Here is a 17,455-nt window from a genome sequence, read left to right on the forward strand (position 1 = left end):
ACGTGTGGTTTTGATTGATCTGAGTTTTACAATGGTCGAAATTCGATTATGCTGTCTAATTTTCTAGCTTTCCTCTAAGTTTCCTATTGTGACGTTATGAAAAAAATGACCATAACTGATGACGTCACATAGGAAGAACACATCTTTTTGCAGATCATTTGAAAGGAAGGATTGACTTTTTCTGCATTTCGTTTGAAAACCTTAGATAAACATATTCAACCACGAAATATTGTGCAACACGATATTTAACAACTTACGACAGTTAAAGCTTCGCGTTTAAAATTTGAAAATTTAACTGTCTCGAGTAAATAAATATCGTGTCACACAATATACAGTGATATAATCTATATTTATATAATGTGTTGTCATTGAAGAGCAAATGTATTGATATGTAGTGTCTATACAAATTGTTTTTATCTTTTCACATCTTTCTACAAAATAAATTTTAAGCCATAAAATGACGTGGTTAGATTGATTATAAGACCATTACCATGATATATATTTGAGGATTTCCATGAACTGTACTTTTTGTGAAGATTGTTTACAGCTTTCAATCAAAATTTCCTCTGCCTAATTGAAGTCAAATACAATGTATTATAAAAGGATTTCTAAAAAGCATTTAGAAATGTTTTAGAATGAAACAATTTTATTTTCCATTTTTGCCTAGGCTTTGCAAATGTTTGATTTAATAATGATTATGCTTCTATGTCATTAAATACTTAGCGTGCATGACACAAAGTACTGCAATAACTCATGTCGTGCAAATTTAAATAATTTTCGGAATATTAAACATGTAGTTTTAATCAAATCAATATATTGTTAACTACTGATAAAAAATTGTTTCTCAATACATACAACGCCCATCTTATTTTTTGTATGACTTTTTTTTACAAAAGTAATAAAACAAATTGAATATATGAATGAACTAGATATACTTGTATGTGATATGGTAATTTAAGTTGATGATACAATTCATGGCATAGTAGCTTGGTAGGTAGTATGTGATTTAAATTATTATTCAAGGGTTGACTGACAACATATTGGTAAGCTCTCGCAATACCTATTGTACAATTTTAACGGAAAAATTGTATTGACAATTTTGAAAACAGGTCAGACAATAGCTATTACAATAGCAAAAAGGTTACTGAATAGGAACAGTAAAAGACGATGAACTTGTTTATTTCATTTGATGTTTTTTTGTTAAACATTAAAAAAAGACAAATTGAATGCCTTCCATTCAATTTAAATGACTAAAACATGAATAAAACATACACCATTTGCTATGATGGTGCCTCATAATTGTCATATAGTTATTGTATTAATTCGAACACATTTTCCTTAATCGACACATTCTTTTAGTGTGATTACAACATGTATTCATGATGATCATGTAGAAAGACTGAAAACTTATCAATGTACATAATTACGTCTAAGATTGCCTTTAACTTCAGAAAGATGCCTCTTTATCTTAGATCTTAGATCTGATAAAGAAATAAGTGCCGTTAAAAATGAAACCTACACGTAGATAATGTAATGCGTCCGAAGCGCTTTTCTAGATTAACCTTCATTAGGAACTCTCACAGCCGAATATTTGCATGATAAGGGTGTATTAAACCAAAACAGTTAAAGATCTGTATGGTGAAAAATCCTAAAAAATATTACAATTTCATATTATTTATTGATTTATCTTCTATCAGTTTAGCTTCGGTTTCAGCTCGAAAAACGTTTGTCCAAGAACGAATTCCTTCTAATCTGTTTGTTTGGCAATAGTCAGGTGGAAGTAAAAGCTGAAATCTTTCAAGACAAAAGTGCTTGCTTGCTGAATACGGTATACTCCATCCAACTGCGAGTCCATTATCTTTAAAGAGATGATAAACATATTGAAAAATATTTAAAAATTTTGTAATCATTAGGTTGAAATTGATGAAAATGTTGTTTGTTCAGGCTGCTTCCATGATAAAATTAAAGGTTGGAAATTAGGAATATGTCAAGGAGGCAACAACCCGACCAAAAAGCAGAAAAGAGCCGAAAGACACCAATGGGTCTTCAACACAGCGAGATAATTCGACACTAGAAGTCTGTCCTCAAAATATTTATGTGCACCAATTTTCAATGAAAATGGACGTCATACATAACTCCTAAACATATACATGAACTAAAATTATAACAACATACAAGACTAACAAAGGCCAGAAACTCCCGAATTGGGACAGGCGAATAAAAATGTGGCGAGGTTAAACATATTTTGTGAGACCTCAATCCTCCCCCTATACATCTATCCAATGTTGACTAAAGAAATACACAAAAATACACATTTCCATTCTCAATTTTATACAGTAAAACTCTGTTTAAAAGAGTTCCAAGTCCGATGTCAGAATAGAAAGTAAAAATCACTAAAATACTGAACTCCGAGGAAAATTTAGAAAGGAACGTCCCTAATCAAGTGGCAAAATCAAAAGCTGAAACACATCAAACGAATAGATTACAACTTCAATATTCCTGACTTGGTACAGGTAACAAAAGAAACTAAGCACAATGGCAATGATACTTGAATTAACAAAGAACTTCTAGTTTAAAAAATAAATGAAGGTTATTTTTAAGAACAAATAGTGTAAAACAGATGTACCCCAATAAGGCGAATTGATATCAAACCGTTCACAATTATATTTGTGAAACTGCCAAGATAATAGAAATAGAAAATTACATAATAACATTAAAGACTCAAACTTACTGCATTCTATATGCAGTTTTTCATTTAAATAAAAGAGGAGATTTAAGTACATAACATCTGGTGTAATTTCGTGCCATTATTGTCTCCCATTGGTTCCGGTTGTAGGTGTTTTTTGAAGACACACTGACAATTCTTGTGCACATGATATATAGTGATTGCAAAAATTGAATTATGCACATAAACAGGGATATTTACTACATCTACTGATCCTTGAAGTATCTGTTTTATCATTACAATCAGCTGATTTCAAACCATTTAACATGATGTATTTAATAAATTATCAACGCACATGTAGACATCGCTTTTACCGTAATGGCAGTTATCCTTCTTGGCCTTCGCAAATTCTAAGTTTATGAAACATGTCGTTTAGGTGTAGGTTCGTGCTGATGTTCTATCCCGGACGTTGTAGGTATTATTTAAGGTAGGTACAAATCGTTTGTGCTAATAATATATAGTGATTGCAAAAATTAAATTATGCATCTTAAAGATACACTTACGACATATACTTATCCTTCCATTATCTGTTGCATCATTACAATTAGCTGATTTCAATCCATTGCTTCCTGTCGTACATTTTAAAGTCGTACAATTCCCATCGCCATTGTCAGAAACTTGTCCAGTGAATACTAAATGTGATGAAATTGAAACAAAAATTCACATCAAAAATACTTGGGCACTTTAACAATTAAAATAAGACATTCACAGATAAAATAAATGTAAAACTTAAAAAAAAAAATGATAATGGAAAGCATACGAAAAAATGAAGGAAAACATTCACGAAAGTTAAACAATTCAACAAATAAAATGGATGTATTGAGAAAAATTTCTTTAAAGTGAGATATTGATTAAAGATTTCAAACCGCGAATAAGTAAAATTGTTTTCAGAAACTTAGCTTTTATTTCTTTTTTTTGAACGCAAATAAAGTTAAGTGACTTCATATTTTTAATTATTAACACGTACATGTAATACTATTATTATTTTGTTCTTAAAAAAGTGCGTGTGATCAAATCATAATTTTTTACCTACCTTTATAAACGAAATAATATTTTGAATCAATGTTGTCTATGCAATTACTTATACTACGGGAACTACTTTTACTTTCTTGACAAAAACAGTATCCTGTTGACTCCTGCAATTATATCACATATCATATTTAACCATGTTAACATATAGGCCAAACCCCCTTTCTCCCAGTTAAAACAAAATCAGTTTTAAGACTGAAGAATGAAATTAAAATTCTGACAAATTACAAAAATGTGACAAAATCTTTACGAAAAGTTAAAAAGCGTCTAATGTTGCAATACTTTTTTGAATCTATGACATGTAGGTATAGTAGATACAAATTTCTTTTTTTGGGTTACAATAATTCATATTTTGTGAAGAATCACACTGAATCTTCCAGAAAATATACTGAAGATGATATTATCAAAATGCTGTACTTTTTGATCGACAATATATTTGTTGAGTTTGGAGGATTTATATTTCAACAAACAGTCGGTATTCAAATGGGTACTAATTGTGCACCCCTGCTGGCTGATTTGTTTTTGTACTCGTATGAAGCAGAATTCATTCAGAACCTTCTAAAAGACAAAAAGAAAAAGCACCTTGCGAAATTCTTTAATTTTACCTTCCGATATATTGATGATGTTCTATCATTGAATAACCCATATTTCAGCCAATACCTACATCTCATATATCCCAGTGAACTTGAAATTAAGGATACTACTGATAATAGAAGGACTGCTTCATACCTTGATCTTTTCCTCAATATTGACGTAGTTGGACGACTTCACACGAAAATCTATGATAAACGGGACGATTTCAACTTCCCAATTATCAATTTCCCATTTTTCAGCAGTAACATACCCTCTGCCCCTTCGTATGGTGTTTACATATCGCAATTGATACGTTATTATCGTGCTTGTTCACACTATACGGACTTCATATACAGGAGGGTGCTCCTTACGCAGAAACTGCTCCAACAAAGTTATGAGGAGGACAGATTAAAATTGACACTCCGTAAATTTTATGGACACCATCACGAATTGGTGGATCCATACGATGTATCTTTGACCAAAGTAGCCAAGGACATTTTTACCACATGGTAGATTGTTGTTTGTCATTATGTCGTCTAATCTTTTAATTACCAAACGTGACTTATTCCCGATTGTGACTGTTTTGCTGAGTGTGAATTCGCATTACTATAAGACGTGTTACGGTACTTGTCTATCCCAAATTCATGTATTTAGTTTAAATGTTTAATGTTATATTTGTAATTCTCATCGGATATTGTCAAATGTGTTGATGTCTTTTTTATTATATTTATGTGTTATGGTAAATAATATTAATCACCGCATTCATTTATTAGATTTCATTTTGTTCAACGTAATCAGTACGATATTTTACGTTTGAAGTTAGATTCAAAACAAACCGAACATAGCTTTATAATATAGTTAATTGCTACCTTAGTTTGCTAATAATAAATATTAAAATGTGCATTGTTATTAAATGCAATATCAGTATTTAGTTCAAATATAATCTTAAATCAATCCTAATTCTATCTCATTCATTCAAATGACGTCATTTTTCATTTTTTGATGATCTGTTTTACAAATTCAAATGACGTCATCATTTTTTTGTCATTTTTTACAATTTCAAATATGACGTCACTTGGCGTTGGGGTTTGGGCTTGTTCGGATGTGTCTACATTTTGTGTTGCAAATGTCTGGTTATGTAATATATTTTAGTTCTATCATGTACAGCTTTTGTTTAGTAATTTTATAAACTGTTTGCAAAAGTATAAATTATTCTAAATAATAAGGATGTTCTGGTAACTAACAGAAAACCCTGGCCGTTTATGGCACAACTTTTTTGATCTTTTGGTCCTCGATGCTGTTCGACTTTGTGCTTGTTTCGGCTTTCAAACTTTTGTATCTGGGCGTCACTGGTGGATCTTGTGTGGATAAAATGCACTTTTGACGTATTAAAACTTGTTGCCTTTTGTTGGCTGTTGTTCGTGTGTTTCTTTGTCAATTGTATTCTCCAATTTATTTATATTGTAGTCCTGTGGTGTTGAGTTGTCCTTTTAATGTTATATTTCACATGGCTATAAAAGGGGAGGTTTGGCATGCCACAAAACCAGGTTCAAACCGCCATTTATTTCTTTAAAAATGTCCTGTACCAAGTCAGGAATATGGCCATTGTTATATTATAGTTCGTTTCTGTATGTGTTACATTTTAACGTTGCGTCGTTTGTTTTCTCTTAATTTTGAGTGTAAATACACATTGCGATAAGACGTGTCACGGTACTTGTCTATCCCAAATTCATGTATTTGGTTTTGATGTTATATTTGTTTTTCTCGTGGGATTTTGTCTGATGCTTGGTCCGTTTCTGTGTGTGTTACATTGCAGTGTTGTGTCGTTGTTCTCCTCTTATATTTAATGCGTTTCCCTCAGTTTTAGTTTGTTATCCCGATTTTGTTTTTTGTCCATGGATTTATGAGTTTGAACAGCGGTATACTACTGTTGCCTTTATTACAACGGATATTAAACATCTAATAGAGACAAAAATAAATTAGAATAAGGTGATGTGGTATATCGGGAAATGTTAATTGGACCACAATCCATAAACAATTTAAAGATAAAGACATGAATAACTTCAATTCATCATATACAACTCAGAATCATAAGTAAATATTGCATACACAGTAGATTCATTATTATTCGTAGGACACAAATGTCAAAAAATAAATTGTGGATACAGAAAACCACGAACATGAACATTCAACAACATGCAATTCCAATAACTTGATAGGCTATTAAATGACAGACACACATCACTTTCATTAAACTAGAACTTTATCCGACTGTGACACAGATGGGATGTTTAGCTAGCTAAAAAACAGGTTTAATAAACCATTTTCTACATTATGGCATCAAAATAAAGGTATCAATCGGAGTTCAAATCAAGTGGAGGAAAGGAATTATGGACAACCGTGCCTTTAACAATGAACAAAAACCATACTACGGTGTCGCTGTGATAGTCAATAATATACAAGAAATTGACACAATTCAACTAAGAAAGAGAATGGTCTAGATTATTAACTCTGACAGTGGGTTTACAGCACGAAATAAGAAAATAAAATGTTACATTCAGTTACGATCGGAACGATTAACAAAAACAACTAACATGAAAGCAAAAGACACAAAGCTGAGTACATGACTAAACAAATGATAATATTTAAATATTGATTGTCATACGTCATTCATGGAAGAGACCAAATGTAAAAAAAACCAACACAATACTGCAAGACTTGATTTTGTGCAATGCAAAAAAAAAACCTCGAAACTATTCAAAATTTGAACGTAGAAAATAACTAAAAGAGCATAATTCAATCGGTTTTACTTCTGAAACGTAACTGCATATCTTTTTGACCAAACAGTGATATTTATCAAATAAGACGTCAACCTATCATCTGGTTCTTACTTAGAAGAGCAGCACCAGAAATTGCACCCAGTTTTTGGTAGTTTTCGTGTTCTGCTATCCTTTGTGTTTTCTAGGTTTTGGGTTCTGTACTGTTTTGTGTTGCGGAAATAAAACCGACAATACAAGAAAAAATCAATCCTCCCGTTCACCATACATTGTTGTATGATGAGACTACATATAAAGGTTGAAAGGAATACCTGCATTAGCCATTTGATTTTGATGTGTTTGTCTGTATTTGTTTCTTTTGTTTTCAGATAGGACGTACTTCATTCCGTAAGGGTTTGTAAAGTATATTTTGTTGTTCTCTGTAAAATGGTATTGAATCATATAAAAATATTATTTATTAGTAGCCCGAAAATTCACACTTCAAGAAATGTAATACTCACACTGTAACCAAAGAACTGATATGATGCACATTTTTTTTGGCATAATACAATTGATGGACGTGTCGTAATTTCCTGTCCGTCTGGTACTGAATAACAACCTGTAAGAAACACATTTACTATTACACTGTAATAATTAATCGTTAACAGCATGCAACATTCATGTATGGGATTTGTAGCAAATAATGCGATGGTTTGACAAATCAAAAATATGAAAAGGATACAACTTTGGTTAGGGGCAATGTAGAAGTGAAGATAAATAAAAGTACAATTGTCCGGAGATTTTCGATTTTCGCGTCTTCAACTTTCAATTACATAGGGTGGCGCAATCATTTGTATGAAAGCTGTTTCATTGGAGATGGAAGAAGTGTAAATCGTTTTTCAATAATTTATTAAGAAAATGTACATGATGTAAGAGGTTTGCTAAGATATGGTTCGCAAGATATAGTCCATGAGTTCCTAGGTATATAACTTCTTATTTAGTCCGGTCAGAAAGACTAAACAAGAAAGTAGCACATATTGTAAACATAGTAATTCCTATTCATAGCTGTAACAATATGTAAAATATAAGGTGTATCTTGTTATCTTATTAGACTTGAGGACGTAGAACCATGGCCAAAATTTCTTTTGAATAGTACAAAATTTCTGTATTAGGATTAGGATAAGACAATATTTCTCTTGCTCATATTATAATTTTTGTTCTTTTGAACTTAATGGATCAACGGCGCTCTTATATGAAATTACAGGTATATTGATATGTTCAGCACATGTCAGAATAAGGTTTTGACAATAACTATTGTTCTATTTAAATTTTAAATTAAACATAACTATGAATGCTTGAAGTTGTAGTAATTACTGTGTTGTCCGTAGTATTTATTCATAGTATACAAATTTTCGTTTATTTTGTATTTACAGGTGAAAAACGATTTTAAATCTCCAATATTGTACAGATTTTTGTTTTATATGTTTACATCAGACCTTAATGAAACACGAAATCAGATATTCACGAAATTTTAAAATTTCCTTAATCCACGAATATTAGTACACATAAAAAAAAAATTCACAGTTACATAAAAATCAATGGCTATGAAATAGTGGTGTTATACCAAAATTATATTTTAACATGCCTAAACATTTTAAACAATAGTTCTGATCGACACCCTGTTACTTACATTACAGAATTTCTCATCTGTTTATATTCATGTACTAAAAGATATAATCTTTTTTTTTTGTTTCCGAGTATATCTTTGTTTGTATGATTATTGAACAATGGATTAAATTTAAGTTATCAGAAAGTTGCACATTGCATTGCAAATAAATCAAAACATTAACACGGTTAACAAAGGTACTAAATAAAAACGACCAAGTTCTTTACTACATCATGTACATGTTTAAAAATTTGTTTTGTTTTGCGGTAGACGTCAAAATGTCATTATTTCAGAGACTGCACTTAGTTTCAATACATATACATAATATAGATGGCAAAACAATATTTCATCATTATGATGTATAACATCCATTTTTGTCTAAATAAAGTCATACAAGTTTATATATTATTTAAGATAGTTTAGCAGTTACACTAGTTTGTGTTCTTAAGACATAAATGTTAATTCCCTTCTCCAGCGTTTATTGTAAAAGTGAATGCTATTTGGATACATGCAAACATATAGAAAAATGAACATTCTGTTTTATTATCATTATGTGATTCTACACGACTTCTTTTAAACACGTTGAGTACACACCCGCGGTGAATTGCAAATATATTTCGTGTTTGCTGATCGACATCGTCGCATTTTGTATTGGCCATAGTTATTCGCTCCCCATGTCATAGGTTGTTATAAATAAGCACAGCAACCTGCACAAAATATGGTACGTTTAAGTTAGCCATATTAATGAATTTAATTAATAATTTTTAATAATTTTCAATGCAATATGCTATCATTTGTGGTAAAATATTTATCATAAAGTCAACCCCTAGAAAAACATCATACATTCAAGTCCCAATAAATTATTTCTTAATTTCCGGAATTATTGGAAGTATTAGCTTAGCTTTTTAGAGTTTCTTTTAAATCTTTCGATAAATTTTAATAGTAAGTTATTAAATGAAGTAGAAAAACTGCACTTCATTTGTTTAATATTTTGCGTGTTACAATTGTCTACATTACTTTAAAGAAATTTACATGATAATTTTATCCTTCATTCAAATTGATAAATTTACTTACCCATACTTTCAATCCATGGTGTAGCTATACGGTAAATAGCCATTCGTATCCAGAATTCTTTATTTTGTAGCACGGCAATATTCTGCAACACATTTTTGTCAAACTCTAATAATCCATTTTCGCCACATATTGCAGAAGCAGCTTTCCAGGTTTTGTTTTCTGTGTGATATGCTTGATCAGATTGAAAGCTATATGCTTAAATAAACAAAACAATTCTGTATGCTGATATGGATTGAGAATGTGAGGGGAGACTGCATGTCCCTTGATAACTGAGCATACTTAGTACATGCGTATTCCAGCTCAACTCAGCTTAAATAAGGCGATGCATGGAAAGTCACACAAATACAGATTCAAAGAGATGAATCAGCATTATCTTGATACTTTCTTGACAAATGTGGGTCACACTGACAGCATAGACGAAATATGTCATTTTGATATCAAAATTCAGCTCTCATTAACACTTGAAATACTGATTAATACCTAAAACGTAATCCATGCTAACGCTCTTATCAAATTTTTAAAATTTTATTATCATAAAAGTTGGTCTCTTTCCTTACTGTTTTGTTCACCTCAATTCGCTCTCTATCTGATAATTAACTCCACAGCCATTATGCATGTTAATAAAATAACGGCCTTCCTCGTGTACAATTTTTTTTAACGGAAAAAAAATGTAGCACATCAACAAACGACAAACACTGAATTACAGGCTTTGGTGTTATACAAGCACATACATTCAAGCTGTTTATAGAAATACAATAACAAATAGATTGGAGAAGGAGCATTCATGTTTTTCAGTATTATTCAGTACTTCGGTACTTACATGATCTAACGAACTGTTCTAAAATTGTCCGTTTATAAATTTTGAAATTATTAAGAAACTAAGGTTTCAACTCCCTCAGGCAAAGTTGGCTTTCGATGAATTTGGCTATTTATTTTATGTATTTTTGATATATAGCTCTTCAACGGTTTCGGTACTTATACATCTTCGGATTTCAAATGTTTGGCTTTGAGCGTTCCTAATGAAGGTAAATCCAGAAAAGCGCTTCGGATGCAAGAAATTGTTAAACGTGTTGTTTTCAATGTTTTAGACACATATATAGGCATATTTAAAGGCATTTTGAGCATGTACACTTTCGTCTGTGGTACTTTAGCTCTGTGTTGAAGACACCTCGATGCCCTTTGGCTGATTTCTACACTTTGACCAGGTTGTCGTCTGGATGACACATATTCTGTTTATATTCTATAATTATTGGTATTTGTCAAAAGATATTAAATTTACGACGGATCGGTAGCAATTAAGCATAATGACAACAAAATGAAATATTAAGTTTAGAATACACAAATTCAGGTATCAATATAAAACAAGCGTTATGTGAATTATTGCACACCAGTCTGGGAAGCATGTTTTATATGTTAATAGTCATCGGCTTTGAACAAGATTTGTATAAGCTTATTAAAATCATCTTATTTTTAGGAATTAGGAATGATTTCCCTTATCTTTGTAACTGATATATTTATTTGGCCAATGTTATGTGTATTTATATGACGTATGCCATTTTCGATGCTTTTTACAAATTATATTTCTTTTTCAGTAAGCGTTTAAAACACCGACGCTACGAAAATTATGAACTAATACATGTAGCGTACTTTTTTTGTAATACACAATGAACTAATTACAAGTAGCATTTTAAATATATAAATACAAAAACATGTGCATTACTAGTTATATATTTCTTTGGTAGATACCTATATATGTTATCATAAAATATGGTTTGTTGTTAAATTTTGAATGTAATGCAGCTGTTTATATGTACAGCCTTTCATGTCCCAGCTCGGCTTAGCTGTGATGTAGCAATACAAAAATGCATCAGGATGTACATGTAGTCTAGTGGCCAAAAAAAAAATGATCAAAGGAATAGAAATAACCGTTCGATTTAATAAGAATATATGTGATAACATATACATAGAAATAATAAATATTCGTTATGTTGATATTTATGATAAATACTTATCATGTGTACATTTATTTAAAATCGGAAATAAATATTTCCGAGTACTAGTATATAGTGACATTTATTTATAATTAACGTTTTATAAATATTCAAAAATAATTTAGATAAAAATGCGTACAACATAATCATGTCTATCCTTCGTACAGTAATACAAGAATTAACAGATGAAGAATCATTTCATAATGTTAAAACATAAAGCATCTGTGTCGTAAATTATAGTCAAACCTTTCCGAATAGCTTTATTCTAGAGGGCATTTATGTTACATAATTCAAGAAAATAACTTGAAAAAAGCTGCTTTCATTATGTAATCGATATCATAAACAGCATAAACAATTGTAGATATTGAGAAAATTTTTGACAATATCGTATTGAATTGATAGTAAAAAAGTCGTTACTTACCATTTACAGATTGTATATAGTATACAAAAGCCGGAAGGATAATCCACAGCAGCATGTCTTTATTCATTGTCTTTGCCTTCTCAAACTTACAAAAACGAAACAAGGAAGTCAATCTTTTACATACATGACAAACAGGTTATTAAAATCTTTTTAAAGTCTATTGTTTATGATTTCGTGTTTACAAAAAGATAACACATCAAGGAAGTTGAAATCTTTTTAGTGGTTTTCCTTGTATGTTACATATTTCATTAACTAAAACTCCTGAAACATACACAGTTTTAATTGCATTGTATTACATTGATATAAATCTTGTTATACCCTTTGATTATTACCATATCTCACAAAATCACGCAACGCAGAATGACACAAACATAAATGCATTCCATAGTAGAAAGGATATCATGTTCAAGCATAGTGTAAAAACATTATGTTTATTTTTATTTCGTTTATTTATCAATGAAGCCCCCCCTCATATTTTACTCCCATATAACAACACAGGTTTCGTAGTATGATCATTCATATCTGAAAGTGTGTTAATTTAAGGTTTATATAAGTTAAAACTTTTAAAACATTTCAATAAAGCTTTCAATTCCCTTTGATATAGATCTTCTTTAGCCTCTGTAAAACTTCCACTTGCACTTGCACTTACATACATTACTAAATATATATAATCCTAGCCCTTTCAATGGGTACATTATTTATATTAAATACTACTGAATTTAGTTTTCTATGTTGTTATAAAGTGCGAAGACTTGTACTATAAATTATAAATGCATAATGTTTCTTACACTTAACCCAACAATGTTGATTTTTTTTGATTTTTTCAATCAGCGGTATTCGAACCGTTGGTTCTAAGAAAGGTGCTCGTGGATCACATGACAAAAAAGGAAGAATGATAGCTTTCGATTGTTGACTTATGTCTTGTCTCATCATCTTTACTTAAGGTTGGCAAGTAGATGTTATACCATTGATATCAGCTGTTTTTGTCTGTCGCCCAAGAGAAATAAATCAGCTATATATTTATTTATTTGTAAAGAAATGTTTCATACAAAGCCTTACAACAATCATTGAGACATATATATCAGTAAGAGCCAATCGTAGTGTTTAAAGCTTCGCCTATTTGAAACGCGTCTTAAAGTTTCATTAAACGTTAATCCAAAGAACAATGACGAAATGATGTTGTCTTCTCTGACAACTGAACACGTTGACATCAATCGGGAGGTCAACACATAAATCTAAAAAATATGTTTGGACAATTTTCTTCAAATTGTTTAAAGTTAAAATTATGTGTACTTCGCTGATCAGTAACATTACACACGAAATTCACAAAATTTGACATCCCACGATTCAGTTCATTATAAAAGGTGCATTATTGAATGCAGGGCTTTATTATTGAAAATAGTGGTTCATTATTGAAGGTAGTGGTTTATTATTGAAAGTAGTTTTTTTTAAATTTATTCTTAACATTAAACTGTTTTTCTAAGGTCTATTAATTTTTTCATTTGTATGGATTGTCTTTAGCTTGTGTTGATTTTAACCGAAAAATCTATCTCAATACTTCTCAGTTTTTTGCTCTTTTGTATATTTAACTAAAAGGATTCAAGGTTTTCGTATGTTGTTTGGTTAATTTCTTTAGCATTTACAAAAAAATAAAGAATAAACACCCCAAATATTTCTTTTCTTAGTGGTATTTTTTTATAGAATGACTTCGTTCAACTTCTAAAAAGTTTGTAAAGTGTCTCCAACGTAATATATTGGCCAAGATTCCTTTATTTGTTTAATACTTGGTCACACGAGCTTTCCTTTATTTAGTTTTTACCATTTAATCGTGGAACTTCGTTACCACATATCAATCAACAATTTTATCAATTTCGTTCATTGTTTACAAATTATGTAACGACGTTTACTTTTTCTTGAACAACTCTTATTAACAACCGGATATCATATATCAAATTTTAGGATGGTCTTGGTTATTAAGCCCGTCAACTTAGATACGGTCCATGTCAACTCTGTGATCCTGTTAATACACTTGTGCATAAAGGTTATCATCTAAATGAAAACTTTAATTATCGGTTGAATTAGTACTGAAATTTGCTTTTGATAATTGAAAACAAATTTAAATATCTATAAATAAACTCACTATAGATACAATGATTAAATTTTGTATTTACGCCGACGCGCGTTTCGTCTACAAATACTCATCAGTGACGCTCGAATTCAAAAATCCAAAAAAGTTAATATTTCCCCAAAAAGTACGAAGTTAAGTTTGTATTGATATAAGAAGATGTGGTATAATTGCCTATGAGACAACTCTCCATTTAATATGCAAAACTAAACAATTGAATGTGAAATTCTTTGGTTCACACCAAACAGCAAGATATAAAGGGTCCTCAAAATAAATAGTGTACAACCTTTCAAATAGTAAAACCAACGGTCTAATCTATAAACAAAAACGAGAGACGAGAAATACTTATAAACCAACTCAGCAAAGGACAACCACTGAAAATCATAAGAAGAGGTGAATACAAATTCAGTGGGCACCAACCTTCAACCTTACTTAAACAATAGTGTAATATCATTACATAGAACGACACACTAGAACATATCAATTGACATGGCTTAAATCAATCAAAATTAATATTAACACAAACAAGTGAATGTGAAGTTTAAGGTAGATCATAGGTATATATTTTCTTAGATAGATAGATTTTTTTTCACTTGGCCAAAATAAAGATTTTCACTATGCTTTTTCCAAAAATAGAATAAAAAGTGTTGGTCACCGTGCTATTTTCAAGCTACGGGTCATACAAAATTACCATTTACTTAGATTGTTAATGAAAAAACAAATTTTTCTGCATAAAAAGAAATCTATTAGATAGAATTTTGAAATAAGAAATGAGAAGAAAGGTTTAAGAAATAAAAAAAAAAAAAAAAAAATGGTGTCAACGAACTTGTTTTCTTGCAACAAGTAAAAAACAAAAAAATCCCTATCAATCCAGTAGAATTTTGTTACTATAAAAGTTAAATCCACGTAAAAAGCGAAGTTAAGAAACTAATTAAAAAATGATAAATATTTGGCAATTATTTAAACATTTTGGATTATGCAATAAATCAACAAGTTTTCTTTATGTGTTCTTTCTATAAATAAACAGTATAATCTATAAATTGCCAATCTGTCTCAAATTTTAAGATTTTTTTTAGTGCGATTGAACAATCCAAAAGGCGGTATACCATATCATCCTTAACAGTCCTGATGATCCTTCATCCTGTGGATATCCTCTTCCTATAAATTAGCATTGCGAAAGGAATTTGCCACTAATGATTTTAATTTATTCTTTTTTTATGGGTTGACCCAATGGTCAGACGAGGATTGAAAACTTTAGAATATATTAATTTCCGCCACATTCTTTATTTTGTCAGGAGCATGTTATTCATATCTTGTCATTGGTCATCAAAGCTTATTTTCCTTAATTTTCTTGTATACAAGTCATGCCTTTAGTTTTCTTGTTCGAATTGAGTCCCATTTCTTTCCATTCTCTGTGACTTAATTACATGTAGTTGACTATAGGGTTTAGATTATTCTCATTGTGGAAGGTCGTATGGATACCTATTACTGTTTTCATCTTTCTGATTGGAACTTAGGAAGATAGTTGTCTCATGGACAATAATATCACATCTCATTACATATATATTTTGGTAAATGAGCTGCTTATTTCATAATGTGTATTCATTTCTCACTAATCCTGATCAACATAATATATTCGCAATACTTGTTAATGAAAAAAATCAGCATATTATGTGTACAAAATTACATTACCAATGAATGTAAATTTTATTGAAAGACTGAAAATAACTTGATAAAATAGTGTTCAGTCTTTTATTATGTTCACATCAAAATGACCGTTTCGGTTCGTGTTTTGTAAGTGAAATGAAAAAAAAAAAGGAAACGTCATTCCATTGAGCCTTTTTTTTCTTTCGTTTTCAATTTTAACATGATTTGAAATTTTCAAGTATACTTTAGTTTAAAATGTGTAAGTAGTGTCAGATGCACCAAAACACGATCGATACTCAATAAACAAGAAACAGAAGTGACAGGAGTTTTTTTAATTGGTATATGGAACAGACACACATTTTGTCTAGATAATTTTCATCAGTGGCAATTCTATCGAATTACAAAGATGATATCCCATCATAGATCCCAAGCTGTGTGCCAGTAGCGCATTTCGTCTACAAAAGATTCACAGTGACACTCGAATAAAAAAAAAGTTAAATGGTGCAGCTATAGTATGAACTTGAAAAGCATCGAGGACAGTAAAATCCTCCTAGATGTCCAAAATACAGCTAAATGCGTTCAAAATAGATACTTCCGAAAATTAGCAAAGAAAACCAATGCCTTGTCGTAGAAAAACCTTTCAGAATATTTCATTATTTCATAGGCAGTTCTTGTATGTAAATAAACATAGAATTGACAGTTCTTTGGAAGAACAGGTGATTAAGGCGTTTCCATCGATACCCCGGAGAACGAAACGTCCAACAATAATAAAATCATCCAAGTGTTGCAAAACACTCACAGTATTGTTCATGTGAATCAAATTTAATATCATAAATAACGATTAAAAAGTAGAAAATATCCAGAAATAGTATATCTTTGTTTAAATCTCAAGTATCTGCTTAGAAGACAGATCAAAATAACAATGGAAAAAAAGGAAAATGGCACGAACTCAATATAATTACGGTTGACAAACGTTGAAGGCGCATTACGAATGATTCTGACTATAAAAAGGAGTATTATACGCAATTTTGTAAGTTACTTAAATGTAGATAAACGAAGTAACAAGTTTCAATGAAATAGACAATCACGAAATCAATAAATGAAAGCTCGCAAACAGATGTCTGAGGAAGGGTTGGTCACCAACAAACATATTTTACTTATTTCTATTCGAAGTATTTCTGTGTCTTTGTTGGTGTCATTTTTTTAATATTAAGTACATGTATATTGTACATAAGTCGAGCTGTTATATCATTTCTTGTTTGAATTGTTTTATATTCTACATTTTAAAACCTTTCCGTTTTAAAGAATCTTTTGAGTCGGTTTATTTTTTATATTTTTCTCCTTTTCGTTGAAAACAAACCTGTCAAGATCCTCAAGGGTTGTCAAGAAATCCTGCGTCATCGTCATCCGGGGTTATCAATTTTAAGTCTAGTATTTTTTTAAGTTTA

The 17,455-nt window shown here is 30.6% G+C and overlaps 1 protein-coding gene across 1 annotated transcript; it reads right to left on the reverse strand.

Moving 5' to 3' along the window:
• Positions 1-1,363: 1,363 nt before the first annotated feature.
• LOC143055500 (uncharacterized) lies at positions 1,364-12,354 on the reverse strand. Its single transcript, XM_076228648.1, has 6 exons — positions 12,236-12,354; positions 9,824-10,018; positions 7,605-7,702; positions 3,759-3,861; positions 3,229-3,357; positions 1,364-1,858 (listed from the first exon to the last, which is right to left on the reverse strand). The coding sequence occupies exons 1-6, from the start codon at positions 12,300-12,302 to the stop codon at positions 1,659-1,661; spliced, it is 792 nt and encodes a 263-aa protein (XP_076084763.1). The 5' UTR covers positions 12,303-12,354; the 3' UTR covers positions 1,364-1,658.
• Positions 12,355-17,455: the final 5,101 nt, after the last annotated feature.

Source organism: Mytilus galloprovincialis, chromosome 12, assembly GCF_965363235.1.
Source record: "Mytilus galloprovincialis chromosome 12, xbMytGall1.hap1.1, whole genome shotgun sequence".
In the NCBI taxonomy this organism is placed as follows: domain Eukaryota; kingdom Metazoa; phylum Mollusca; class Bivalvia; order Mytilida; family Mytilidae; genus Mytilus; species Mytilus galloprovincialis.